Source organism: Heptranchias perlo, chromosome 5 (assembly GCF_035084215.1).
Source record: "Heptranchias perlo isolate sHepPer1 chromosome 5, sHepPer1.hap1, whole genome shotgun sequence".
Classification (NCBI taxonomy): domain Eukaryota; kingdom Metazoa; phylum Chordata; class Chondrichthyes; order Hexanchiformes; family Hexanchidae; genus Heptranchias; species Heptranchias perlo.
The window spans coordinates 59,220,982-59,247,974 of NC_090329.1; the positions used below are offsets into that span (position 1 = coordinate 59,220,982).

At 43.6% G+C, this 26,993-nt stretch overlaps 1 protein-coding gene across 4 annotated transcripts in view; it reads left to right on the forward strand.

Annotated features, from left to right (window-relative positions):
- The window catches only part of msraa (methionine sulfoxide reductase Aa), a 321,830-nt gene that overhangs the window by 106,728 nt on the left and 188,109 nt on the right, over positions 1-26,993 (forward strand). For all 4 annotated transcript variants that reach the window (XM_067984453.1, XM_067984454.1, XM_067984455.1 and 1 more), the window contains one exon: positions 16,366-16,485. In XM_067984453.1, coding sequence (XP_067840554.1) covers positions 16,366-16,485 — 120 coding nt within the window. The remainder of the gene's footprint in view (positions 1-16,365; positions 16,486-26,993) is intronic.

Consider the following 26,993-nt stretch of genomic DNA (forward strand, 5'->3'; position numbering starts at 1 on the left):
TTGTGTCATCAGCAAACTTGGAAATATTACATTTGGTCCCCTCATCCAAATCATTGATATGTATTGTGACTAGCTGGGGCTCAAGCACCGATCCCTGCGGTACCCCACTAGTCACAGTCTGCCAACCTGAAAAAGACCCGTTTATTCCTACTCTCTGTTTTCTGTCTGTTAACCAATTCTCAACCCATGCCAGTATATTACCCCCAATTCCATGTGCTCTAACTTTGTTCACCAACCTCCTGGGTGGGACTTTATCAAAAGCCTTCTGAAAATCCAAACACACCATATCCTCTGGTTCCCCCTTATCTATTCTACTAGTTACATCCTTAAAGAATCCAATAGGTTTGTCAAACATGATTTCCCTTTCATAAATCCATGTTGACTCTGCCAAATCCTATTATTATTTTCTAAGTGTCCTGTTATCACATCCTTTATAATAGATTGACGAGTGGATGATCCATCTCTGCCTCCTCCCGATATCCCCACCATCACAGAAGCCAGTCTTCAGCCAATTTGATTCACTCCACGTGATATCAAGAAACGGCTGAGTGCACTGGATACAGCAAAGGCTATGGGCCCCGACAACATCCCAGCTGTAGTGCTGAAGACTTGTGCTCCAGAACTAGTTGCGCCTCTAGCCAAGCTGTTCCAGTACAGCTACAACACTAGCATCTACCCGACAATGTGGAAAATTGCCCAGGTATGTCCTGTCCACAAAAAGCAGGACAAATCCAATCCGGTCAATTACCGCCCCATCAGTCTACTCTCAATCATCAGCAAAGTGATGGAAGGTGTCATTGACAGTGCTATCAAGCAGCACTTACCAATAACCTGCTCGTTGATGCTTAGTTTGGGTTCTGCCAGGACCACTCGGCTCCAGACCTCATTACAGCCCTGGTCCAATCATGGACAAAAGAGCTGAATTCCAGAGGTGAGGTGAGAGTGACTGCCCTTGCCATCAAGGCAGCATTTGACCGAGTGTGGCACCAAGGAGCCCTAATAAAATTGAAGTCAATGGGAATCAGGGGGAAAACTCTCCAGTGGCTGGAGTCATACCTAGCACAAAGGAAGATGATAGTGGTTGTTGGAGGCCAATCATCTCAGCCCCAGGGCATTGCTGCAGGAGTTCCTCAAGGCAGTGTCCTCGGCCCAACCATCTCCAGCTGCTTCATCAATGACCTTCCCTCCATCATAAGGTCAGAAATGGGGATGTTTGCTGATGATTGCACAGTGTTCAGTTCCATTCGCAACCCCTCGAATAATGAAGCAGTCCGAGCCCGCATGCAGCAAGACCTGGACAACATCCAGGCTTGGGCTCATAAGTTGGAAGCAATATTCGTGCCAGACAAGTGCCAGGCAATGACCATCTCCAACAAAAGAGAGTCTAACCACCTCCCCTTGACATTCAACGGCATTACCATCGCCGAATCCCCCATCATCAACATCCTGGGGGTCACCATTGACCAGAAACTAAACTGGACCAGCCATATAAATACTGTGGCTCCAAGAGCAGGTCAGAGGCTGGGTATTCTGCGGTGAGTGATTCACCTCCTGACTCCCCAAAGCCTTTCCACCATCTCCAAGGCAACAGTCAGGAATGTGATGGAATAGTGTCCACTTGCCTGGATGAGTACAGCTCCAACAACACTCAAGAAGCTCAACACCATCCAGGACAAAGCAGCCCGCTTGATTGGCACCCTATCCACCACCCTAAACATTCACTCCCTTCACCACTGACGCACAGTGGCTGCAGTGTGTACCATCCACAGGATGCACTGCAGCAACTCGCCCAGGCTGCTTCGACAGCACCTCTCAAACCCGCGACCTCTACCACCTAGAAGGACAAGGGCAGCAGGCGCATGGGAACAACACCACCTGCACGTTCCCCTCCAAGTCACACATCATCCCGACTTGGAAATATATCGCCGTTCCTTCATCATCGCTGGGTCAAAATCCTGGAACTCCCTTCCTAATAGCACTGTGGGAGAACCGTCACCACACGGACTGCAGCGGTTCAAGAAGGCAGCTCACCACCACCTTCTCAAGGTTCAATTAGGGATGGACAATAAATGCCGGCCTCTCCAGCGATGCCCACATCCCATGAATGAATAAAAAAAAGATTCTGGCATTTTCCCTACTATTGATGTCAGGCTAACAGGTCTGTAGTTCCCTGTTTTCTCTCTCCTTCCTTTCTTAAATAGTGGGGTTACATTTGCCACCCTCCAATCTGCAGGAACCATTCCAGAATCTATAGAATTTTGGAAGATGACAACCAATGCATCCACTATCTCTATAGCCACCTCTTTCAAAAACCCTGGGATGTCGATCATCAGGTCCTTGGAATTTATCGACTTACAGCCCCATTAATTTCTCTAGTACTATTTTTTTTTTACTAATACTAATTTCTTCCAGTTCCCCATTCTCGCCAGACCCTTGGTTCTCTAGTATTTCTGGGAGGTTTTTTATGTCTTCTTCCATGAAGACCGACACAAAGTATTTGTTTAATTTCTCTGCCATTTCCTTATTCCCCATTATAAATTCTCCTGTCTCTGTCTGTAAGGGACCCACATTTGCCTTCGCCAGTCTTTTCCCTTTTACATACCTATAGAAGTTTTCACAATCCGTTTTTATGTTTCTCGCTAGTTTACTCTCATATATTCTATTTTCCCTTTCTTTATCAATTTCTTGGTCCTCCTTTGCTGAATTCTAAAATGCTCCCAATTCTCAGGCTTATTGCTTTTTCTGACAACTTTATGTGCCTTTTCCTTTGATTTAATACTATCTTTAATTTCTCTTGTTAGCCATGGTTGGACCACTTTTCCTGTTGGGTTTTTGTGTCTTAAAGGAATATATATTTGTTGCAAATTATGTATTAATTCTTTAAATGCTAGCCATTGCCTGTCTACCTTCATACTTTTTAATGTAGTTCCCCGATCAACCACAGTTAACTTGTACCTCATACCTTCGTGGTTTCCTTTGTTTAGATTTTTAAGACCCTAGTTTTGGATTGAACAACATCACATTCAAACTTAATGAAGAATTCTATCACATTATGGTCACTCTTCCCTAAGGGCTCCTTTACAACAAGATTATTAATTAACCCTTTCTCATTGCACAATACTAGATCTAAAATAGCTTATTCCCTAGTTGGTTCCTCAACATACTGATCTAGAAAACTGGCTCGTATACATTCCAGGAATTCGTCCTCCTTGGTATTAGTGCTAATTTGGTTTGCTCAATCTATTTGTAGATTAAAGTCCCCCCTGATTACTGTATTTCCCTTGTTACATGCACTTCTAATTTCCTGCTTTATACCATGCCCTACATCACCACTACTGTTTGGTGGCCTTTTAAGAGCTCCCACCAATGTTTTCTGCCCCTTCTTGTTTCTTAGCTCCACCCAAACTGATTCTTGATCTTCTGAACCAACATCCTTTCTCACTATTGTACTGATCTCATCCTTTATTAACAGTGCTACTCCACCTCCTTTTCCTTTTTGCATGTCCTTCCTAAATGTCGAATATCCTAGAATATTCAGTTCCCAGCCTTGGTCACCCTGCAGCCACATCCCCGTAATGGCAAATAGATCATACCCATTCACTTCTATTTGTTCTGTCAATTCATCAACCTTGTTGCGAATGCTGCGTGCATTCAGATAAAGTGCCTTTAATTTTGCCTTTTTAACATATTTTCGTTTTTTGACCTTATTTGCTGCTGGCCTGTTTCTGGTGCCTTCCAATTTACTTACTACTTTACTGCCTTCCACTTCCAGCTTTGTTACTCTCCCTTCTGAATCTCCTCTCAGGTTCCCATCCCCCTGCCAAGTTAGTTTAAACCCTCCCCAACAGCACTAGCAAACCTCCCTGCAAGGATATTGGTCCCGGCCCTGTTGAGGTGCAACCCGTCCGGCTTGTAAAGGTCCCACCTCCCCCAGAACTGGTCTCAATGCCCCAGGAATCTAAAGCCCTCTGTCCTGCACCATCTTTCCAGCCACACATTCATCTGCTCTATCCCCCTATTTCTATACTCACTAGCACGTGGCACTGGGAGTTTTTTTTAATTTATTCGTTCATGGGATGTGGGCATCGCTGGTGAGGCCAGCATTTATTGCCCATCCCTAATTGCCCTTGAGAAGGTGGTGGTGAACAGTCTTCTTGAACCGCTGCAGTCCGTGTGGTGAAGGTTCTTCCACAGTAATCCGTAGATTACTACCTTGAGGTCCTGCTTGTTAATCTCTTTCCTGATTCCTTAAACTCTGCCTGCAGTACCTCATCCCTCTTTCTACCTATTTCCACTGCCAATATTTCCATAGGTTAATTTATGTGTGAGCTCAGTGACCCTCAATACTTGTTTTGGGTCTCTAACTTTTGCTGGGCTATCAGGATCCCTCATTTCCACTTTCATCTTGTGTGACTTGGGGCTCTGGGCATTCTTGCTGCTTCCCAGCCTCTCTCTTTCTATTTTTTGTTCTTTCTCAGCTATCACTGAGAATTTATAACAAACTGGATAATAAATGGAATATATTCGAGCTCCAGGCCCTACCGGCAGAAAGCGAGAGGAAAGGAGGCATGAGGGGCAGACACAGAGAGTGAATGATGGGGCTTGAGGGCTAAGTCACAGAGACAGGTGGGAGTGCACCATTGGAAGTGAACAAAAGTGAAGAGGGACACGGCATCTCTATACCAGAAAAAATGAAAGGAGAGCTCTATTAGTGTGCAGTCGCTAGTGAGCCCCAATGCACATCAATTGTGTGTACCACTCTGTTTTGTTCTGCCTGTGTTCTTGTTTGTCTGTTTCTGAATGATTTTCCAAACGAGAAGCTGCTCATTCCATTGCTTATATTACTGACAGAGAGATTGGCGTTGGAGGGACTGGCAATGTTGTCAGTCATTGTTGCCTGGTTGCTGCTGCTCGTGTTCCTTGTTTCTGACCGATCTCTCACCTGAAACTTGCGTATTATTTATTTAATGGGCGGAGGGATTTTGATTGCACTGATATATAAGCCTCGAAACTGTGTGACTCTACTCTTGCTGCAGAGGTTCACTTGATTGGAATCAGAAACATTGCTTTGTCCACTCTGGCAACAACTTATCACAAACTTGTTAATCAGATTAATGATTATATTGTTTGGCCAATCGGCAACAGGCTATTATTAATTAAATTACATTACATTGAATTTACAACACAGAAAACCCAACTGGTCTGTGCTGGTGTTTATGCTCCACATGAGCCTCCTCCCACCCTATTTCATCTAACCCTATCAATATATCCTTCTATTCCGTTCTCTCTCATGTACTTGTCTAGCTTCCCCTTAAATGTAACTATGCTATTCACCTCAACTACTCCATGTGGTAACTAATGTGCTGCCAACCTCCTGCTACACCAAGTGGAAGGCACCAGCTACCCAAGTGGAGGTGGGGGGGGGTGGGGGTGCGGTGGGGCTTGAAATGGTAGGCAGAAGTCCTGACCTGCTGAAAAAACAGGTGACCGGTCCCACTGTAATTTTGTTCTGCAATGGTAACATTATCTGACAGTGAGAAAAAAAAATTCCCGGACATAGAAGTCATGAAAAATGTCTTTTCATGGAACAAGAGTTCAACTAAAAAAGATAGCCAATGTCATTAAGGATTGTAGGGCTGAAAATCTGCTGGTTGCAATCCTGGTGGTTACGCCCAGATCGAGCCCGTCACTGCCTCTGATGCTGATCCTGTTGGATTTTGCAGGGTCAGTGGGTGGGCACATTATTTTCATGCTGCTGGCAGGTGTCTGCACCACTACGGGTGCATCTCGTGTACCTGTTGGCCCACACTGCCAGAAACTGTGGCATACAACAACCTTCTGGGAGGGGTGGTTTGCCAAGCCCCCCTACTCTGGATACACTTCCCCCTGTGTAAGGGGGTCTATACTGAAATATAAAAATAAATGTTGCTCTCTGCAGGAGTCTTGGCTGCTTCCTTGACCTGGACCTCCCCGGGCGGGGCCTACTTGCGCTCCGTCTGGAGGCTAGTATGCTTCCTCTCACTGGGTGTACTCGCCTCCAGACTTTACACTGGGTTCCATATGGGCCAGGGATATGACAGCCCCCAGCAAAGGGATGCCCCATGCCCTCTGCCTCACAAACCTTGTAAGGGGCAGGCAGGGCTAAGCCCCTTATAAGGCCAAGCAGGAAATCTTAAATCAGGTCGTAACCCGGTGTATCTGGGTAATCGCCATTTTCTGAACCATTCTGGCTGACTCATGCCAGAGTTACAGCAGGTGTTCGGCGGAACAGCTGAGAAAATTCGTCCCCTATCTTCCTAGAAACTTTCTACACACTACTTCAGATCGATCTCTGGGAGGGGACATCATAACAAGGATCGTCTATGGAATTGGCCTCTAAGTCAAGTGGCACAAGAACATTCATCAACCTCATGGATACTACTTCATTGTGTAGAGGACTTTCGCAGGACTTTTTGTTGAGTACTTTCTTCTTCATTGCAGTTTTAAATGTAATGATGCAGGTGGACAAAACAATCCAATGTACTTGCATAAAATAGCATTATGTTTATGATTTTCAGTAGGTGAGGAAAGTGGTTGAAAATGTAAGGAATATGAGGACCGATTTTTAGCCGATGGAAACCGGACGGGCGAGCAGTTAAAATGCCTCGTTTGAATTACCTGTACCGGTACCATTGCCTTCCAGCAAGTTGCGATCTTAATTTGCTTGTCTGAGCAGGCGAGAGGGACACCTGTCCTTCTTCAAATTTTCAGATTGTGCTCCAATGATGTGCTCAGGGCCCGACTGCAGTTTGAACCAGAGGCCTGCACAGGGAAGCCATTGTGGCTTCTGCACCAGGCCAAGCTGACAGCAAGAGAAGCCGGGGCCAGAATAGGACCAGAGAGATGTTTTCAACATTTTTTTATTAGTTTCCATGTGGGCCTCCTGAATTGCCGCTGCCACCCTCCGGCCAGCTACCAATCCCGCTGGTTTTGGGCAGGAGACTGACGCGGCCTATGCAGATGAGGGTTGGAGTTAAAATCTGCAAAGGGCCAGAGAGTTAGCTGTCCGCCTCGGCCCCCAGCCAGGAGTTAAAACTGGGGCTACGGTATCTGGCAAATACCATCAGTTCATTTATCTTCCCTTGACCTCTAGGATAAGGAACACATCCCCCGTAACAATTTCAAATGTAAGATTGGGACATCTGCTCGGAGATTGCAACACCCTGACTGGGAGCGATCAGTGCAGCAAGAGGTTATCTGAAGACCAGAATCTCATGCTGATTTGATGCCTGCTATCTCAGTCTGGACGTTCTTAGTGAAACATTTCACTCTTACCACTCTTTGAAACTAGAATCGGAATCTGCACAAAGCAAGTCATGGTCAAGAGCAAGGCACCAAGAAAACTTGACCCGGCCATTGGACAAGGAAAATAAATGTGTTAGGCTCAGCCAAGAGATACTGAAGGGGAATCTTCAACTTCCGCCCGAAACGGGTGTGATGTCATTTTGGTGGTTGTGCCGCTCCTGCAGCCAGTGTCGGGAGGCCCAAACCACTTTCAGGTTTGAACCTCATTTGAATGTAGCCGGCAAACCGCAAGCGTCAAACTGGTGCTCTGCTCCAGCTCATCGGTTCTGGGAGGGCAGGTCGGGCCGGGGCGGGAGGAGCCGGCCCCCTCCGGTGCACGGGGCGGGAGGGGCCGGCCCCCTCCGGTGCACGGGGCGGGAGGGGCCGGCCCCCTCCGGTGCACGGGGCGGGAGGGGCCGGCCCCCTCCGGTGCACGGGGCGGGAGGGGCCGGCCCCCTCCGGTGCACGGGGCGGGAGGGGCCGGCCCCCTCCGGTGCACGGGGCGGGAGGGGCCGGCCCCCTCCGGTGCACGGGGCGGGAGGGGCCGGCCCCCTCCGGTGCACGGGGCGGGAGGGGCCGTCCCCCTCCGGTGCACGGGGCGGGAGGGGCCGGCCCCCTCCGGTGCACGGGGTGTCAGTGGGCCACAGCACTTTTGTAGAGCCAGGAGGAGCACTCCTGCAATTAGAAGAAATTGTTTTAATCACCAAGTGGAACAGGCTCCAAGCAAAAGCGATTGATGCTGCTCTAATGGGTCACTGAGCCAATCGATTGAGTAATTGAGCCTTAGAGAACAGGAAGGATCCAGATTGAATCCCTACCTTGTGCTGAGTAAGCTGAACTATGTCAAGACGGAGTTGAGTTCTACACTTAACCTCAGCACCCCTGCTTTGTGAGGGGGGAATTGACCAGGGCTCCCACATCTGATCACTATCGAGCAATTCTTCTGGAAGAGTATAGGATTGGACTTGGCTGCGTTCTCGACCGTAGTCGAGTGTCCTGCTGGCAATTGCTTTCGAGGCTCGTGCATTAAGAATGGCCACTTGTTGAGCAGTGGAGGACAGGCCCTTGTGCATAAAGATACCGGATGCCTTCGGAAAAGCTTTGGTTGGATTTAATTCTTTATTTACCAGCACTCCCTGGCGACTTTTTAAGTATGTTGATGTTTAAAGCATCATTTTTTTTTTGGTTAAGTTGATGTTCTAGGATTCCCACATCAACCAAATATTGCAGAGAAGCACGGTGCAGTACCAATTCATTTTTCATGAACCATAATTTCTATGTTTTTATTTCAAAATATAACACCTATCCTTAGCAGTATCCATTAATGTAGCCCTTTAACTGTGTAGCACTGTGAGCGGTCATTCCTTCCAAGTGCACAAAGCTTTGCTGCCAGAAAATGTTGCAAGCTGCATTTCATGTACTGAACAATAACAGGTATTGATTTCTACAAGTGCAATTTTGGCCCAGGCAGTGCTACAGTTATACTGGCCACATCATGCCTCCACACAGTGACCTGCAGTGACTAGGTAGATCAGATCATATCTTCACTGTTTTACGTTTACATACTGGTCTTTTAATATGTAAATATTCTGCATCTACTGGTTGTCACTTGTAATTGGTTCACTATTTATTGATTGTATTTTATTCACCTTATAAAATATTAAAGATGTGGCCCCCAGTGGTCTCCCCTGGGAAAGCTGCAAAACTATTCTGCTTGATCCCATGTGTATAGCATTTTTAGTCTGACATCTGTTTTTCTTAGATTGAGAATTAGATTGGCTTGGCGTCCAGGAATTGTGGTATCATCTGCTGGAAACACCATTTCTTATGGTAAAGTAAAACATAATCAGTCTCTAAATTAAAATTAAAGGATACATAGGATGATTGCAAGACTAATGTTATGAAGGGATAACATCCAAAACAATGACAGCACTTTACAATGGTCCCATAAAATCTGGAGTTAGATTACTGCCTTGAAGTCACTTGAGGATTTTATTTTAAAAAATGATGTCTACTGTACGCTTTCTGGGATTGTTTAGAGTTCTATTTTTGCGCCATCAGCAGCTTTGATTGCGGACGCTGACAGCCTGTCTGCTGTTCTTGATGATGGCTTCACTGAAGGATTAACAGTTGCAGTGCCGTTACTACAGACCAATTACCATGACATTATTGAGAGATTAATGGATACAGGGAGCGATTGCATGGCAGTAATCTGGTTCAGGTGGTTTGATGACATCAAAGAACATGAAGTTGTAAACCACTCCCATGTATCCATTATATTGTACTGTGGAGCTGGTGGGAAACCACTTTATGTTGTTTATGCTCCTTCAGTTTTTTTTGCAGAAGCTTGTGATCTGACAGACATGGTTGTTCCAGAATGGTTCACGTAATTGTGTTGTGACGTCTGTGCTGAAGCATTAAACATAGTGACGTAATCACAGTCGGATTATCAAATAATACTCCATGGTTATAAACGTGTGACTGTAACTCTAGAGCTTTTCCTTTCGTGCCCCCGTGTACATGTTGCCTATTGGTAATGTTATCCGGAAGTATGGAATCAGCTTCTATATGTATGCTAATGACATCCGGTTTTATATCTCTACTTCTATCCCAGACTCCATGATTGCCGCTGTAGTGTCTGCCTGTCCAACATTGAGATGTGGATCAGCTAGAACTTCCTCCATTTAAACATTGGCAAGCCATATTGTTCAATTCTTGCCGGAAACTCAGCATCCTCTTCCTTGATTCTACCCCTCCCCTTCTCCCACTGCTTGTCCGACTGCATTCCTTTGTCACCTCCAGTCTCCGGCGTCGTCCTCGCCCCGTCTCCGGCGTCGTCCTCGCCCCGTCTCCGGCGTCGGCCTCGCCCCGTCTCCGGCGTCGGCCTCGCCCCGTCTCCGGCGTCGGCCTCGCCCCGTCTCCGGCGTCGGCCTCGCCCCGTCTCCGGCGTCGGCCTCGCCCCGTCTCCGGCGTCGGCCTCGCCCCGTCTCCGGCGTCGTCCTCGCCCCGTCTCCGGCGTCGTCCTCGCCCGTCTCCGGCGTCGTCCTCGCCCGTCTCCGGCGTCCTCCTCGCCCGTCTCCAACTCATCCAGAACTCTACCACCTGCATCCTATCCGATTTTAAGAACCACTCATCCAACGCTCCAGTCCTTGCTGCCCTCCACTGACTCCCCGTTCCCCATACATTGAACTCAGTTTGTGCTAGTACTCTTTTCCCACTGTGTTCCAATTGGCACTCTTTCTCCCCACCCTCAGTACACACTAGCAGTCTTTCCCCCACCAGTTCATTTTGACACTCTTCAATCAGTTAATGCTGGCATACTTCTCCCCCCCCCCCCCCCCCCCCAAAATGTTTCTGTTCCCTTGGGGAAGCTCTATAAAATTTGTGCCATCTGCAGGAATCGGGTCTCTAGCACCCTAGGCAACTAATGAAGATGCCGTTTAGGATGGCAGTGGACTGGCCCGCTATCTCCGACATCTGCTGCACATGCTGAGAGGTGCTCCGCGGAGTAGTATCCTTTTAAAAGCAGGACCCGTGAGGTTAGGACCCACAGACTCTCCAACCCGGGACTGACATCTCGTGAGCCTCTGCTCAGGACTGTTAGGTTCCTCTTCAACTCTCCACTCTTCAGCTCACTCATGCTCCCTGCTTCACCCAGTGTAGTCTCCACATCTCTACTATCTATTTTGCCCGGGTGGATCTCTCTAAGCTGGTGAATGATGGCGTAGGTGAGGTTATGTGGGTGCGTCATGAAGCAGAGAGCCCGCCTCTTTTAGTTCTCCTTGCAGTGTTTCATTTAGAGGACAAGAGGAGGAATTCTGTTGTTTTTCCATATACCGTAAACCATTACCTAGACTGCTATAAATCTTTGTATGTATTTATGTGAAAAACTAGGGCCTGAAAATCCATGGGAGGAGGCGTATCCCAGTGTAAGTGTTGGGATGTACCCATGTACGCTCTCCCCTTTGATTCCCTGTCAAAGTTTGCAGTGCACTGAGAGAGGGGCCATGAGCATCAGGCCGTTGGCAGGTTGGAGACATACCTGGGTCGCTCCCATGCCAAAGTGTCCAAAAAGTCTGGCGGAGGTCTGCCGGCCTGGTGGGAATGCTGGGTCCCTCCCGAAATAAGATTCTGGTGTACCCAGCACCCCACTGTATCAGGGGGCTTCTTGTGTTGGGGGGGGTGGGGGTGCATAAAATCTTTAGCTCCTCACCTTTGAAGATTCAGGCAGCGATTCCATTCTGACGCTCTTCCATCAGTTAATGGTGGCATTCTCCTTCCTCCCCACCGCAAAATGCTGCTCCCAACTTCTGTTCCCTGTGGGGAAGCTCGGGAAAATTTGTGCTATCTGCAGAAATCAGATCTCCAGCCCACCTCCCACATTTGGACCTGACTACCGGTGGCTGTCAAAGTCCCAGCCCTAAATTTCTTAGCCACAGGATCATTCTAGATGGCAACAGGAGACGTTGTAAAAATCAGCCAATCTGCAGTGCATGTCGCTGCTGCTTGGGAAGCTAGTGAGACAGCAGTGACATGTGAGTGGAGTTCTGGTATGCCATAGGGACTATGTCTTGGTTCTGTCTAGCCAATGATCAGTGGAGAGCTGGTCTAATGGTTGCCATCAGATCCTGGAAGCCTTGATAGTTGCTTGTCTGGATTCAGGCCCCAATAGCTAGGAGGCTGGAAGAATTTCTCTCTCTTTTTCTCTTTCTTTGTTTCTATCTTTCTTTCTGTCTCTGTGTCTCTGTCTCTTTCTCTTTCTTTTGCCCTCTTTCTCTTTCACCCTTTTTCTTTCACTCTCTTTCTCTTTCCATCTCTCTCCCTCTCTCTCCTTTCTCCAACCTAGCACCCTAGGCATCTAAAATGGATGCCATTTAGGATGGCAGTGGACTGCCTCACTACCTCTGACATCTGCTGCACATGCTGAGAGGTGCTCCAGTAGTATCCTTCTTTTAAAAGCAGGACCGTGACGTTAGGGCCCACAGACTCTTCAACTCGGGACTGACGTCTCATGAGCCTCTGCTCAGGACTGTCTGGTTTTTCTTCGACTCTCTACTCTTAGGCTCACTCATGCTCCCTGCTTCACCCAGCGCAGTCTCCTCATCGCTACTATCTATTTTGCCTGGGTGGATCTCCGAGCTGATGTATGATGGTGTAGGTGAGGTTATGCAGGTGCTTCCTGAAGCAGAGAGCCCTCCTCTTTTTGCAGTGTTTCATCTAGAGGATGAGAAGAGGAATTCTACTGTTTTGTTTCCATATGACGTAAACCATTTCCTAGACTGCCACAAATCTTTGGTTGTATTTACATAGAAAACTAGGGCCCGAAAATCCGTGGGAGGAGGCGTATCCCAGTGTAAGTGTTGGGATGTACCCATGTGCGCCTTTGGCTCCCTGCCAAAGTTTTCAGTGCACTGAGAGAGGGGCCATGAGTATCAGGCCTTTGGAAGGTTGGGGACGTACCTGGGACACTTCCATGCCAAAGTGTCCAGGAAGTCTGCCGGCCTGGTGGGAATGCTGGGTCCCTCCCGAAATAAGTTCTGGTGTCCCCAGCGCCCTGTTGTGTCAGGGGGCTTCTTGTGTTGGGGGGAGGGGGGAAAAGCATAAAATCTTTAGCTCCTCTTCTTTGAAGATCAAGGCACGGATCCCAGCCTTGACCTCCAAGTGGGCCCTACATTCACCTTGTTGGCGAGGTACGCCTGATGAGACCCTATGCTAGGTCTTGACTAAGAACTAGGTTGTGTTAATTCCTGACTTGGGAAGTCCCTGTCCCTCTTATGTCAATGGCTTTATAGAGGCGGGCGGAGGCTCCGGCCTCTCAAGGCCAAACAGGAAAGGGCGCAAGCCCGCGACCCAACGTATCTGGCTCTCATCGGAGTTCTAGTAGACGGTGAGTGTTCGGTGGAACAGATGCAGATTTTTGGCCCTCCTAGTGTTCTTAGCACGTCCAGCATGGGATTTTCAATTTTTATTTAAAGAAATGTGGATTATTGCATAAAACTTCAGCACTGTTTCTTGAGATGAGTGGAATTCAATGACAGTTTTTGGCAAAAAGAACAGGTATGGGCTTCTCTGTCTTGTAATGCTGAACAAATGATGTAGACTCAGTTGTTGTAGTCCTTTTTTGTGGCAGGGCAGGATCCACCAGGGAATGTTGGACCAAGTTTACTCAAACAACTCATGGATCAATATGTAGAAGTTTCCTCTCAAGGTTAACTGTATAGCATCAACCTGTCAGCAGTTTGCAAACATTGATGTCTTCCTCTGTCAGACCAGGACAATACGCACTTTACTTCGCTGATCTAAGGCAGGCCTGAAAGCATATGTCCTCAACATCATCACTGAAACTTTCTGCACTACTTTGGTAAATACCTAGACCTGCTTGTGTGCAAAGGTTGGACAGTTGAGGAGGAAAGTTAAATTGGTTATGCTGATATGATCATATTCTTTAAAAGAACATACAGAACTTTCACCCAGTCTACCCTTCTCTGCTCTTTCAGATTTGGTTGGAGCTATCTATTTTTTATTTCTCTTATTTTTATTCTTGGGGGGGGGGGGTCTCTATATTGCCTTTTTTGGTCAAAAAACCAAGGGTGTAGCTCAATTTTGTTGTATGGTAAAATGGAGGAAAATGAATTGGCCAAGATGGTGAAACATAGCCAATGTTCCTAAGTGATTCCCCTTCCCTCTGTCCTTCTTTCACTGCTCCACTGCTCAATTGGAATGGCAGTCACATCCAATTTCCAATTTGTATGTGGAGGTTCTTGCCTATGGTTGATAAACTAATATTTTAAGCTTAGACAGGTTCCATGTAATTACCACAAAACATATGTGTGCATTTGTACTTAGCCTATCGAAATATAGGAGGTGATGCTAACTTATCAAAAAGCATTAGCCATTATACTTTGAATACTGAATCCAGTTTTGACCCCTGTGCTTATAAACAAACTAATTGAAAAAAATTCAAAGACAACAGAGACTATTCTGGATCAGTGAGCTATTGAAAGATTCAATTTGTTCTTATTGGAGAAATAATCCAAATGTTTTTTAAAGCATGATAAAATGAGTTAATAGGGTGGAAATGAAGAAGTACTTTATGTACAGCCATGAAAGAGCATCAGAGGACGTAATTGCAAACTATGGGAGTAATGAACATTTAAATGTAATTTAAGATGTAACTCGGACTTAGTGGGCTCGATGTCCTCCTTTACCAGTTTATACCGGAAGTGCATTGGGACTACACTTCCACCCGCCAGTTAGCCCTGTCCCCTCCCCAGCTGTCATTCTATTTTTATGGGTCAACTTCATTTTGGTATTGTAGTCAGAAAGCAGACAGGCAATATTTGGCACCAAGTGAAAGAAGCAAACCAAGGGGATGATGGAGAAGGTGGCCTTGGCTGTGATGCATGTAGCGCATCAGACTTGTGTTTAGGTATTGTGGATGGTATCCCTGAATGTGCTGCAGATGGTGACATAGTCAGAGGAGTCTACTACCCATACCTGTGGCACCATGGTGGATACGTACAACCACCAAGTCAACCTTTGTGGTCTGCACACACAGAGGCTTGGGTAGCTATGTGTGGGTGCCAGTTGCCTTCTATGGTGGATAATAATCAACCTGACTTTCCTGTGAAGCTTCTCCTCATTCCCCTCACTCCCCAGAAATAAAATGAGTACCCAGCAGCAAAGTTTGATCAACCACGCATTCCTCAGAAGGTAGCCTTTAACTGCAGTTCTGCCTCGTACCCATCAACACTACTTTTATATTGGTATTTATTTCAGGGAGTGGGCCACAGGTGGCAAGGGGGTGGAAATTGAAAGTAGACTTTAAAGGGATATTCAAACATCATTTGCATGTGGCAGGCTGCAATCAGCAGGCACAGCTGCCACTACGTTGCCCTTAGAGGAAAATTGTAACAGCGTTTTTTACGAGCAGAGATTTGGCAATATGCCTCCCTGATCTATTTACCTCTTCCGGCTGCCACGAAGCTGTCTGAAAATGGATGGTAAACATGAGGAAAATCTAGGCCTTTTAGTGTCTGGACTAAGCTGCAACTTCACAACTAGTATCCTATTTAATTGGAGCATTCGAAAGAAATTGATCTTGATTTAATAAAGAGGTAAGCGATATTGGCTTTCTTGCTAAGGCAGGATTAAAATTAATACTATCTTGAAAAAACACCTAAATAGGTTGAGCTAGATATGGTTATTTTCTCAGTTCAATCTTCTGTTGTTATGTTGCCATTTGCTATTCATATAAAATATCTACTAGAATGATTCTGTTTTTATTTTGAAAATAACTCATTGGTTCTCTTGCAGTTTTCTAGTTGGCCTGACCTAAGTAAATGTAAGTTACAGGTCATGTGCCCCATTTTGATCTGTTTAAGCATTTTTTTTAAAAAAAACAAATTTTTATATTCGAGATGATGCATGTTTGTGCTAGGAAATTGAACACTTTCCCAATTTAGGGTTCTACCAGCATCAAACACTTCCAGATTGGGTACAGTAAAGGTTCCTCATACTGTTCACAACCTCAAAAGAACATGCCCCTTCTGCATCAGTGTGACATTTCCTTTTCCCACATTAGTCATCTCAATAGCTTCTCTAAATGAGATTAGCAATCAGTACCACATTGGGAGCACCTTTCTGCTGCAGACCTTTGTCTTCAAAGAACTGGGGTTGAGCCTTCTCAGGCTGGATGGTAGAGAAAGGAGACATTTGACTCGTTTGTCTGGGCTAGATTCAGGCCCAGGTCCCAGAGGTGAAAGGATGGTGTGCTAACTGTCACTGCATCACCCAGTTTTCTACGAGAAGTGTAAGTTATTGATTGAATTACTGATATAATAATGATGGAAGTGGAATTCAAAATGACTTAAAAGGGAAGTGGATAAAAATTTAAAAGGAGATACGTAAAATTCTGCGATTCCATAAAGGCCCTGATAAGCTAATTCTCTTTGGCTTTGATCTTGACTTATTCATTAGGTTGTGTGCATTACATCCCCATACAGTTTATTTATGCTACCACTCTGATTTTGTTTTGCTTAGGCATGGGCTGTTTCTGGGGTGCTGAGAGAAAATTCTGGGTTCAAAAAGATGTCTACTCCACCCAGGTTGGGTATGCTGGTGGATTTACTCCAAACCCAATCTATAAGGAGGTCTGCTCAGGTATGCTTGAATTTTCTTCTGTGCTTTCAGAATAAGTGACTTTACAGACACTGGCCTAGTTGGAAGCACTTGTACACATACGTGCATGTGCTAATAAGATATCGAAATAAAGTTCTAAAACAAAATGTCGCTAGGAAAAGAACGTAGTTTGCAAAATATCATAGATTTTGGATCAAATCGGGGATCTCATCAAGGGGTTTAGGTTGTCTTGAACCATGAGACCAAAGCTGAGAGACATGTAATAATTCTCAGATGAGAGTACAATTTTGAAATCAACTCCCAAATAGGTGCTTTTTTGTGATAGATTTCTGTAGTTGATGGACGTTTATTTGCGTTTTTTGCTAGTAGCAGGAATGGTGTGTGCCAATAGGTAATGCACTGCATGTAGTTTAGCACATGATGACACCATACTGAAGGATTGACGATTGCACTGTAATCACTGCAAATTATAGGGTAATGATTTGCAGTGCATTGATGGGAAATATCACAACGTATTCCAATATGTTAAATGTTTTCTAGTATTTCATTTTTGCTTAAAAATATGGATGTATTTTTTAAAACTATTTTTATTAGTAAATTATCTTGTATGTTCTTCTTATAGATAATTTGTGAGGTGGTGCATTTTGGTAGGAAGAATAAGGGGGCCATATACTCCATGAAAAATAAGAGTCTAAATGGGGTGGAGGAGCAAAGGGATCGAGGGATACAGATACACAAATCACTAAAAGTAGCGACGCAGGTTAATAAGGACGTTAAAAAGTAAACAAAGCTCTGGGGTTCATTTCCAGATGGATAGAATTGAAAAGCAGAGAAGTTATATTAAACATGTATAGAACCTTGGTTAAACCACACTTGGAGTAATGTGCACAGTTCGGGATTGCATATTATAAAAAGGATATAGAGACACTGGAGAAGGTGAAAAAAAGATTTACAAGGATGATACCAGAACTAAGAGATTATACCTATCAGGAAAGATTGATCAGGCTTCTATTTTCTCTAGTAAATAGAAGGCTGAGGGATAACCTGAAGGAGATCTTTAAGATTATGAAAGAGTTTGATAAGGTGGACGTAGAGAAGGTGTTTCCACTTGTGGGGGAGACTAAAATTAGGGGCCATAAATATAAGACAGTCACTAATAAATCCAATAGGGAATTCAGGAGAAACTTCTTTCCCTGGAGAGTGGTTAGAATGTGAAACTAAAATGTAGTGGTCAGGTACAAAAAATAATCGAAAAGGCTAATGGAATGTTTTGGAAGGAGTGCAGCGCAGATTCACCAAAATGTTACCAGGGCTCCAAAGGTTAAATTATGAGCAGAGATGACATAAACCAGGCTTGTATTCTCTGGAATATAAAACGTTAAGGAGTGATTTGATTTGGGTTTTTATGATTTTGAAAGTAATTGATAGGGTAGATCGAGAGAAACTTTTTTTGCTGGTGGGGGAGTCTAGGACAAGGCGACATAACCTTAAAATCAGAGCCAAGCCATTCAGGAGAGAAGTTCGTAAACTCTTCTTCACACAAAGGGTGGTAGAAGTGTGGAGCTCTCGCCCACAAAAAGCAGTAGATGCTAGCTCAATTAATAATTTTAAATCTGAGATCGATTAGATTTTTGGTAGCCATGGGTATTAAGGGATATGGAGCCAAAGCGGGTGGATGGTGTTAGGATATAGATCACCCATGATCTCAGTGAATGGTGGAACAGGCTCGAGGGGCTTAATAGCCTACTCCTGTTCCTATCTTCCTATGTTCCGAACTCATTCGCTATCACAAGGAGTAGTTGAGGCAAATTGCATAGATGCATTTAAAGGAAAGTAGATAAACACATGAGGGAGAAAGGAATAGAAGGTTATGCTGATAGGGTTAGATGAAGAGGAGTGGGAGGAGGCTCTGTGTTGCATAAACACCGGCATGGACCAATTGAGCTGAATGGCCTGTTTCTGTGCTGAACATTCTATATAATTCTATGTAAAGGGTAAGTCATGTCTAACGAACCTAGTTGAATTTTTTGAGGAGGTAATTAACATGGTAGATAAGGAAATGTCTATGAATGTTATTTATATGGACTTCCAGAAGGCATTCGATCAGGTTCTACATAAGAGACTGTTAACAAAAATGGGAGTGCATGACATTGGAGGCAATCTATTGGCTTGGATAGGAAATTGGTTAGGAGGTACGAGACAGAGAATAGGGATAGTGCGTATGTACTCAAATTGGCAGGATGTGACTATTGGTGTCGCCCAGGGATCTATACTGGGGTCTCAGCTTTTCATTATATTTATAAATGACTTGGATGAAGTGTATATCTACATTTTCTGATGACATTAAGTTAGGTGGCACAGTAAATAGTATAGATGGAAGCAGAAAATTGCAAAAGTACATTGGTCAGTGGGCAAAACTGTGGCAGATGGAGTTTAATGTGGGAAAGTGTGAGGTCATCCACTATGGACGTAAGAAAGATAGATCAGAGTATTTTCTAAATGGCGAGAAGCTAGGAACTGTGGACAAACAGAGAGATTTAGGGGTCCAAGTATAGAAATCACTAAAAGTTAGTGGACAGGTACAAAAAATAATTAAAAAAGCTAATGGAATGTTGGCCTTTGTCTCAAGGGGGCTGGAATACAAAGGGGTGGAAGTTATCTTACAGCTGTACAGAGCTCTGGTTAGACCTCATCTGGAGGTACTGCATTCAGTTCTGGGCACCGCACTTCAGGAAGGATATACTGGCCTTGGAAGGGCTGCATTGCAGATTCACCAGAATGATATTGGTGCTAAAAGGGTTAAATTACGAGGACAAGTTGCATAAACTAGGCTTGTATTCCCTTGAGCATGGAAGATTAAGGGGTGATCTAATTGAGGTGGTTAAGATGATTAAAGGATTTGATAGGGTAGATGGAGGGAAACTATTACCTCTATTGGGGGAGTCCAGAACAAGGGGGCATAAAATTAGAGCTAGGCAGTTCAGGGGTGATGTCAGAAAGCACTTCTTCATACAAAGGGTAGTGGAAATCTGGAAAATTCTCCCCCCAAAAAGCAGTTGCGGCTAGGTCAATTGAAAATTTCAAAACTGTGATTGAAAGATTTTTGTTAGGCAAGGGTATTAAGGGTTACAGAACCAAGGCGGGTAGATGGAGTTCAGAAGGAGATCAGCCATGATTGAATGGCAGAACAGGCTCGAGGGGCTGAATGGTCTACTCCTGTTCCTATGTAATTCTTTACCTCTCTTTAGGTCTCCCTGTGCCATGCAACACTGTGCAGCTGAGAAGGCAGGTTAGTGACCTGCTCTGAGGCTCAGATTGGTGCGGTTTTCTTAAATGGCCTTAGGAATTGGGCAAGAATGGCAAGGCATAACTCAATCTCCAGTTTTCCTGCCCTCTTCATTAAGAAACACTTGCCCTGTGCTCCTGCTCCTTCTGACTAGCTGAGAGTAGTAGCTCCAGATGTGGGGAATCATGCCGAGGTCCTGTGTCCTGCCATTCGTTTACTTTGAGTGTTGGGACACCAATGTTCTAAAACAACACAACATTCCTCTAGGATTTTGACACTTTTGCAACATTGTTGCATCTCTGATTGTTTTTTTCACAATTGTGGGATTTTTAACAACATTGTAATTTTCACACGATTAAGCTAAATAATGAGAAACGATGTGGGCATATCCCCAATCATTGATATGGACTGTGATTAATTTGGAAGAAAACATTAGAAAAACATCTAAGGAATCTTTCCTCTAGAGATATAAAACAAAGGTTGGTCGTGGGCGTGTGTAATGAAATGCAAGCACCATTTACAGCAATTTTGTTGTGTAAGAGAAATCATAATGTGCATATTTTGTTGTTTATTAGAAACTTGCCTTGCCTGGACAGTAAAATACACCTCCTATATGCAGCAGTTAATTTTAGCTATATGTTGGTATTTAGTGGGAATTCTTATTTTATTCAAAAGTTACTTAACTCGGAAATACTGGATTAAGTTTACGTCCCTGTGACTGCATGACTCGAATGGAGTGTTCCATTGTGCACTCAGAAATGTCTCCCACATTGTCAGGGAAGCAGCAGTGATCCCTCTTTGTGTGTGTTTACTGAAGAAAATGGAAGAGATACAAAAAGCAGTAAACTGCAATACCGAATATACAAACCTTGAAATCGAAACTATTCAAAAAGGGAGAAAGGGGCAACCTCTTATTGAAAATGAAAGACTGCAACTAATGGAGAGAGAGTTAGAAATGTGAATATTGAAAACATTTGAATGCCATAAACAGTAAAAAAAACCCAGTATTTTCTGGATGTAACTGCAGAATAGTTTTAAAGATCTAAAAGAATCAAATATTGTGATATAAAATCAAAAACAAAAGTAGCAACAGTACTGGCTAATAGTTTTCTAGATATCACAGTGCCTAGATTGGATAATATTTCAGCTCACAGTCAACAGAGACTTTTTTTTAACTAAAGTGCTTATATTCTAATAAATACAGCGAATCTATATCCTGAGGAGAACTGGATGGTGAGTTTGTTATAATATTATCCTTTCATCTCTGGTCCTTAGTTTGAATCCACTCAAGAGGTTAAGATTTCTTTAGAAAGTGAGTTTATACAGTATCAACCCAATGCTTAGTGGGAGTGAATGTAAAATTTCATTCAGAAACCACATGGAGGATTGGTTTGGTAATGGGAATGGTAGTGTCCTTTTGAGAGTAGACGTTTGTCTAAACCATGCTATACATTAAATGGGAGTGCTTGATGCTGATTGTGTGTGACAAAATGTTCTGTTCTTCAACACTTGCATTCTTCACCTTGATGAGTACAGAAGTTATCAAATAGAGATAGAAAACCTTGCACTGCTTGATATCTTCACCAATGAGTATAATGATTCATTTTCACAGGTACTTCGCTTTTTCTTGTTTAGTGTGATTGCATCTCCATGTAAATTTGTTTATTGCTGTTAGTTCTTTATTATTAAATTACTATCATCCATCATATTAAACTTTTTACCTGTACTTTGTGTACTGTAAAGTAAATTAGCCATTCTCTGTACATTATGTACATAACATATTAAATTAATCAGTTGTTTTTGTTCTAAAGCAATTTGATAAATATCTGAAGAAAAGATAGGTTAACATTTTGGTTGTAAGCTTTTAATATATCTTTTAACTTCAGGTCTTTTTTTCTGTTCCAGTTACTGAATTTATTAATTGATATGTATTTGAATTCCTTTTTATTAAATGACAATTTTGATTTGTATGATTAATTTGAGTTCCTGTCGGTGATGACACTAAGCAACTTCTACTGTATAAATTAATGGCTTTTCCAGTTTTTGATTATAATTCAGAACAAGACACAAAGGCATTGAAAATCCATGGGATATGATGCCCGGGACTTTCGCTGCTGACCCTGCAAAACTCGTAGGATCAGGGCAAGTCCCTTAATTATCATGCCAGTGACGGGAGCATGTGCCAATAGGTATATATCTGGGATGCCCAGAAGGCTGTAAAGTCTGAAGGAGATGCTGCTTTGGGGCTGTGCCAGGTCCTCCCCCAGAAACAAGTTGATGGGTTTCTCCTTGTAAGGAGGCTGCATTGAAAAACTTGTTTTTAAAATTCTGCTCCTCTTCAGGGGTTTTAGCCTTGATCCCCAAGTGGGTCCTACAACCGCTGGTTGTTAGTAAGGTATGTCTGGTCCGACTAATTAATTTATACAGTAGAAGACGTAAGTCTGCTGACCATGTGCCAGATCACACTGAGGACCCCCTCTTCCCCCGCCCCCCCCCCCCCCCCCCCCACCAAGCAATGGTGGCCACGTTTGGAGCAGTTGAAGGCTCAGCCCCCAACAGGCCATCTCTGATTCTTGAGCGCAAACCCGGGAAGCGGCATAGCTGGGTCCTGACCTCCTTTCAGTCTGTTCCGGACTCCTGCTAAAGTTACAGTGAGGGTATGCCAGAACAGCTGTGGATTTTTGACCCCAAAGAGAATAACCAATGCCACAACTGCTAAGACAGCGTACCATCTAGAAACTGGATGCATACGTAGGAAAGGAGATGTTCCAAGACCAAATTTTTGCAAAGTTGGAAATGACTATATATTCAAGACTGGACAAACATTGCAGTTGCAAATCTGTTGCAAGTAGCATTGATGACTAGACTTGTTGCAAAACCTTTTAAAAACCAGACACTATTTGATGCAACTCACTTGAGGTATTGTATATAGTTCTGTTTGCCATGACATAAGGAGGCCATATAGGCCATAGAGACGACGCAGAGGAGAGCAAAGAGTCTGATCCCTGGTGTTAAATGAGGAGTGACAAAATGAGTTGGGGCCCTTCAGCCTCAAAAGAATTATTTGAGAGGGGCCCTTGGGGCAGTATATAGAATGTTTAGTGAGATAGAGAAAGTAAACTTGTAACAGTACTTTCAAGGCAACAGGCCAAGGATGCACAAATTCAGTGTTGTGAAAAATGAGATTAGGCCAGTGTCAAGAAGTATTTCATAGAATCATGAAATCATAGAAATTTACGGCACGAAAGGAGGCCATTCAGCCCATTGTGCCTGTGCTGGCTGAAAAAGAGCTCCCCCACTTTCCCACTTTCTAGCTCTTGGTCCGTAACCTTGTAGGTTTCGGCACCTCAAGTGCACATCCAAGTACCCTTTAAATGCGATGAGGGTTTCTGTCTCTACCACCCTTTCAGGCAGAGAGTTCCAGACCTCTATCGCTCTCTGGGTGAAAAAAACTCTCCTCAACTCTCCTCTAATCCTTAGACCAGTCACTTTAAATCTATGCCCCCTGCTTATTGACCTCTCTGCTAAGGGAAATAGGCCTTTCTTTACACAGAAGGTGATCAATAGCTGGAGGAGGTTGCCAGGAAAGGTGGGTAAAGTCAGGACAGTAGACTTATTTAGTCGGGTCGGTATTTTGGAAGGACTGGATCAAATGAGCCAAAGGGCTTTTGTTTTAAAAATCCAAACCAACCATGTGATCATAAAATGTCTATTATGGAAGTACTGTATGTTACTGATTAAGCTAAGATATGTTGCATATTAATTTAACAATGTGCTGCTTTTTATCTGTTTAAACTGGATTACCAGAAAGCAATGTCTGATTATTACCAACTGCTATAATATTACCAATATTATTGCAGTTGGTGCACAAAGTTATGCAACGTATACAGTCCAAGTTTTACAGTATGACATAACCTATTCTTTGAAGAAGTAACAGAAAGAGTAGATAAGAGTAATGCAGTAGATGTAATATATTTGGATTTTCAAAGGCCTTCGATAAGGTACCGCATTATAGACGTGACTTAAGGTCATAGCATGTGGAGTCAGGGGACAGGTAGCAGAATGGATAGCAAGTTGGCTACAAAACAGAAAACCGAGGGTAGGGGTTAAGGGTAGCTACTCAGACTGGCAAAAGGTTGGAAGTGGTGTTCCACAGGATCAGTGTTGGAACCACTGTTGTTCACAATTTACATTAACGATTTGGACTCTGGAATTGGAAGTACAATTTCAAAATTTGTGGACGACACCAAATTGGGGGGGTGTGTAGTCAATACAAGGGAAGAATGCGTCAAAATGCAGGACATTAATAAACTTACAGAAGGGGGGTGTAATTGGCAAATTAACTTCAATATAAATAATTGTGAGGTGATACATTTTGGTAGGAAGAATAACGAGGGCACATACTGCTTGGATAATAAGAGTCCAAATGGGATAGAGGAGCAAAGGGATCTGGGGGTACAGATACACACAAATCACTAAAAGTATTGATACAGGTTAATAAAACCATAAAAAAGGTAAATCAAGCACTAGGTGAAGGAGGGAGGGAGGAGGCTCGTATGGAGCATGAACACTGACATAGACCAGCTGGGCTGAATGGCCTGTTTCTGTACTGTAGTTTCAATGTAACTCGATGTAATCTAGCTGTAAGAAATTTGCGTTGAAGAAGCCAACCTTGGCTAAGTGGTAACTCTCTTGCCTCTGAGTCAGAAGATTGTGGGTTCAAGTCCCACTCCAGCGACTTGAGTGAATAGTCTAGGCTGACAGTTCAGTGCAGTGCTGAGGGAGTGTTGCGCAGTTGGAGGTGCCGTCTTTCAGATGAGCCTGTCCGCCCTCTCAGTTGGATGTAAAAAATCCTGAGGCACTATTTGACAAAAAGTGGGGTATTTCTCCCCGTATCCTGACCAATATTTATCTTTCAACCAGCGTCACTAAAACAGATTCTCTGGTCATTTATCTTATTCCTGTTTGTGGAACCTTGCTATGCACAAACTGGCAGCTGTTTCTCGACAACAGTGACTACACTTAAAAAGTACTTTATTGGCTGTGAAGTGCTTTGGGATGTCCTGAGGTTGTGAAAGGAGCTACATAAATGCAAGCTCCAGCTTTCTTTTACCATTAAACCAATCAAGCCAATCATTGAGGTGCAGATCTGGTGAAACTAAGCCACACTGGCATTTTCCATGTGTTTAGAAGGGCAATAAACACACGTGCAATGTCACATTTGAGAGAGACTTTCAATATCTCCCATTCTTATGATAATATTTAATCACAGATCCTATTTGTTGCATGCTAATTAGAAATCTTGCATGAGGCAACTATAAGGATTAATTATCATCAACTATGATGTAATGTGCTATGTACTATAGATAGTCTTAAGCAATATGCAATATTTAAAGGCTCTCAGCTTTGATTGCATTGTATTATCAAGTTGACTTGAATGTCATAAATGAAAATTGAACTCTATTGAACTGATTTTATAAAATACCTGGCACAAAACATGTCATCTTCCAAATGCATACATTGGTTAATAGCCCTTCAACTACAAAGTTGACTGGATGAGTATTATTCATTTTCCGTGACCTCTTTGTTGCTGTATAATTTAATTCATGAAGCTCAAGGTTTTCTGCAGCTCTATTTGGTTATTTGGTTGCTGTTGTCACTGCGGCTGATGCTGTTTCTACAGCAACCAATTTTTTTTTGCTGCAGTCAAGTGTGCTGCATTTCAAAGCTGTTCACTCCTCGTCATGTTGAACATCTTTTGTCAGTCTGCTGCAAACATCTCCCAGTTGTTTGCATCAATGCCACACAACTACAAGCTGCACTTCAGGATATGCCTAAAATACTTCCTCTGGCTGTTTTATGAATGTTTGCCATGTTTCAACTCACTGTGCATTCATCATCTATCCAAACAATGGGTCATGTGCAGAGGAACTGAGGGGGATTTTAACTTTCATATAGATTGGGATAAGCAGACGAGCTCATATCAGAAAGGTAGTGAATTTCTTGAGTGTGTTCCAGGACAGCTTTCTGCAACAATATGTCCTAGAACCAACAAGGGGGCAGGCTGTGTTTGATTTAATAATGAGTAATGAGCCAGATTTAGTTAATAGCCTAACGGTGCATGAACATTTATCTAAAAACGATCATAATATGATCGAGTTCAACATTGTGTTTGAAAGGGAGAAACCCGTATCAGCTACTAAGATTCCAAATTTAGGTAAGGCCGACTTCGTTGGGATGAGACAGAGACTGTCCACAGTAAACTGGGCAAAGCTATTAATGGGTGAAATGACAGAAGATCAGCGGGAGGTGTTCATAAAAGAATTTAACGTGTTACAGAATCAGTTTATACCCCTAAGGGGCAAGAGCTCTACTTGCCAAAAAAACACAGCCATGGACAACAAAAAAGGTAAAGGACAACATAAAACTAAAAGAAAAAGCACAAATCCTGGCGACTGGGAGAGATACAAAGAACAGCAAAGAATGACAAAACAGATAGTAGGAGCTACAAAAAGGGTGTATGAAAAGAAACTTGCAAGGGATATCAAAATCAACACAAAAATATTTACAATTCTATTAGGAAAAAGGGGGTGGTCAAGAGCAATGTGGGCCCCTTAAAAACTGCTAATGGTGATATTGTAAATGAAAATAAGGAAATGGTGGACATGTTAAATAATTACTTGCCTCAGTATTTACAGTAGAGGAAGAGGATAGCATGCCAGATACTCTAAGGAAACTAATTTTGAATCAGGGATGGGGACTCACCATAATTAATGTAAGCAAATTAACAGTAATGAAGAAAATATGGCACTAAAGAGTGAAAAATCCCCAGGACCAGATGGTTTCCATCCCAGGGTTTTAAAGGAAGTAGGTGAGAACATTGCAGTTGCCCTAACTATAATCTTCCAAAGTTCTCTCGATTCAGGAACTGTTACTTTAGATTGGAAAAATGCACACTATTTAAGAATGGTGAGAGAGGGAAACCAGGGAATTATAGACCAGTTAGCCTATCATCTGTTGTTGGGAAATTACTAGAGTCTATAATTAAGGATAGAGTGACTGAACACCCTGGAAATTTTCAATTGATCAGAGAGAGCCAGCATGGATTTGTAAAGGGTAGGTCATGCCTGATGAACCTGATTGAATTTTTTGAAGAGGTGACTAAAGTAGTGGACAGGGGAATGTCTAAGGATGTTGTTTATATGGACTTCCAGAAATCATTCGACAAAGTCCCCCATAAGAA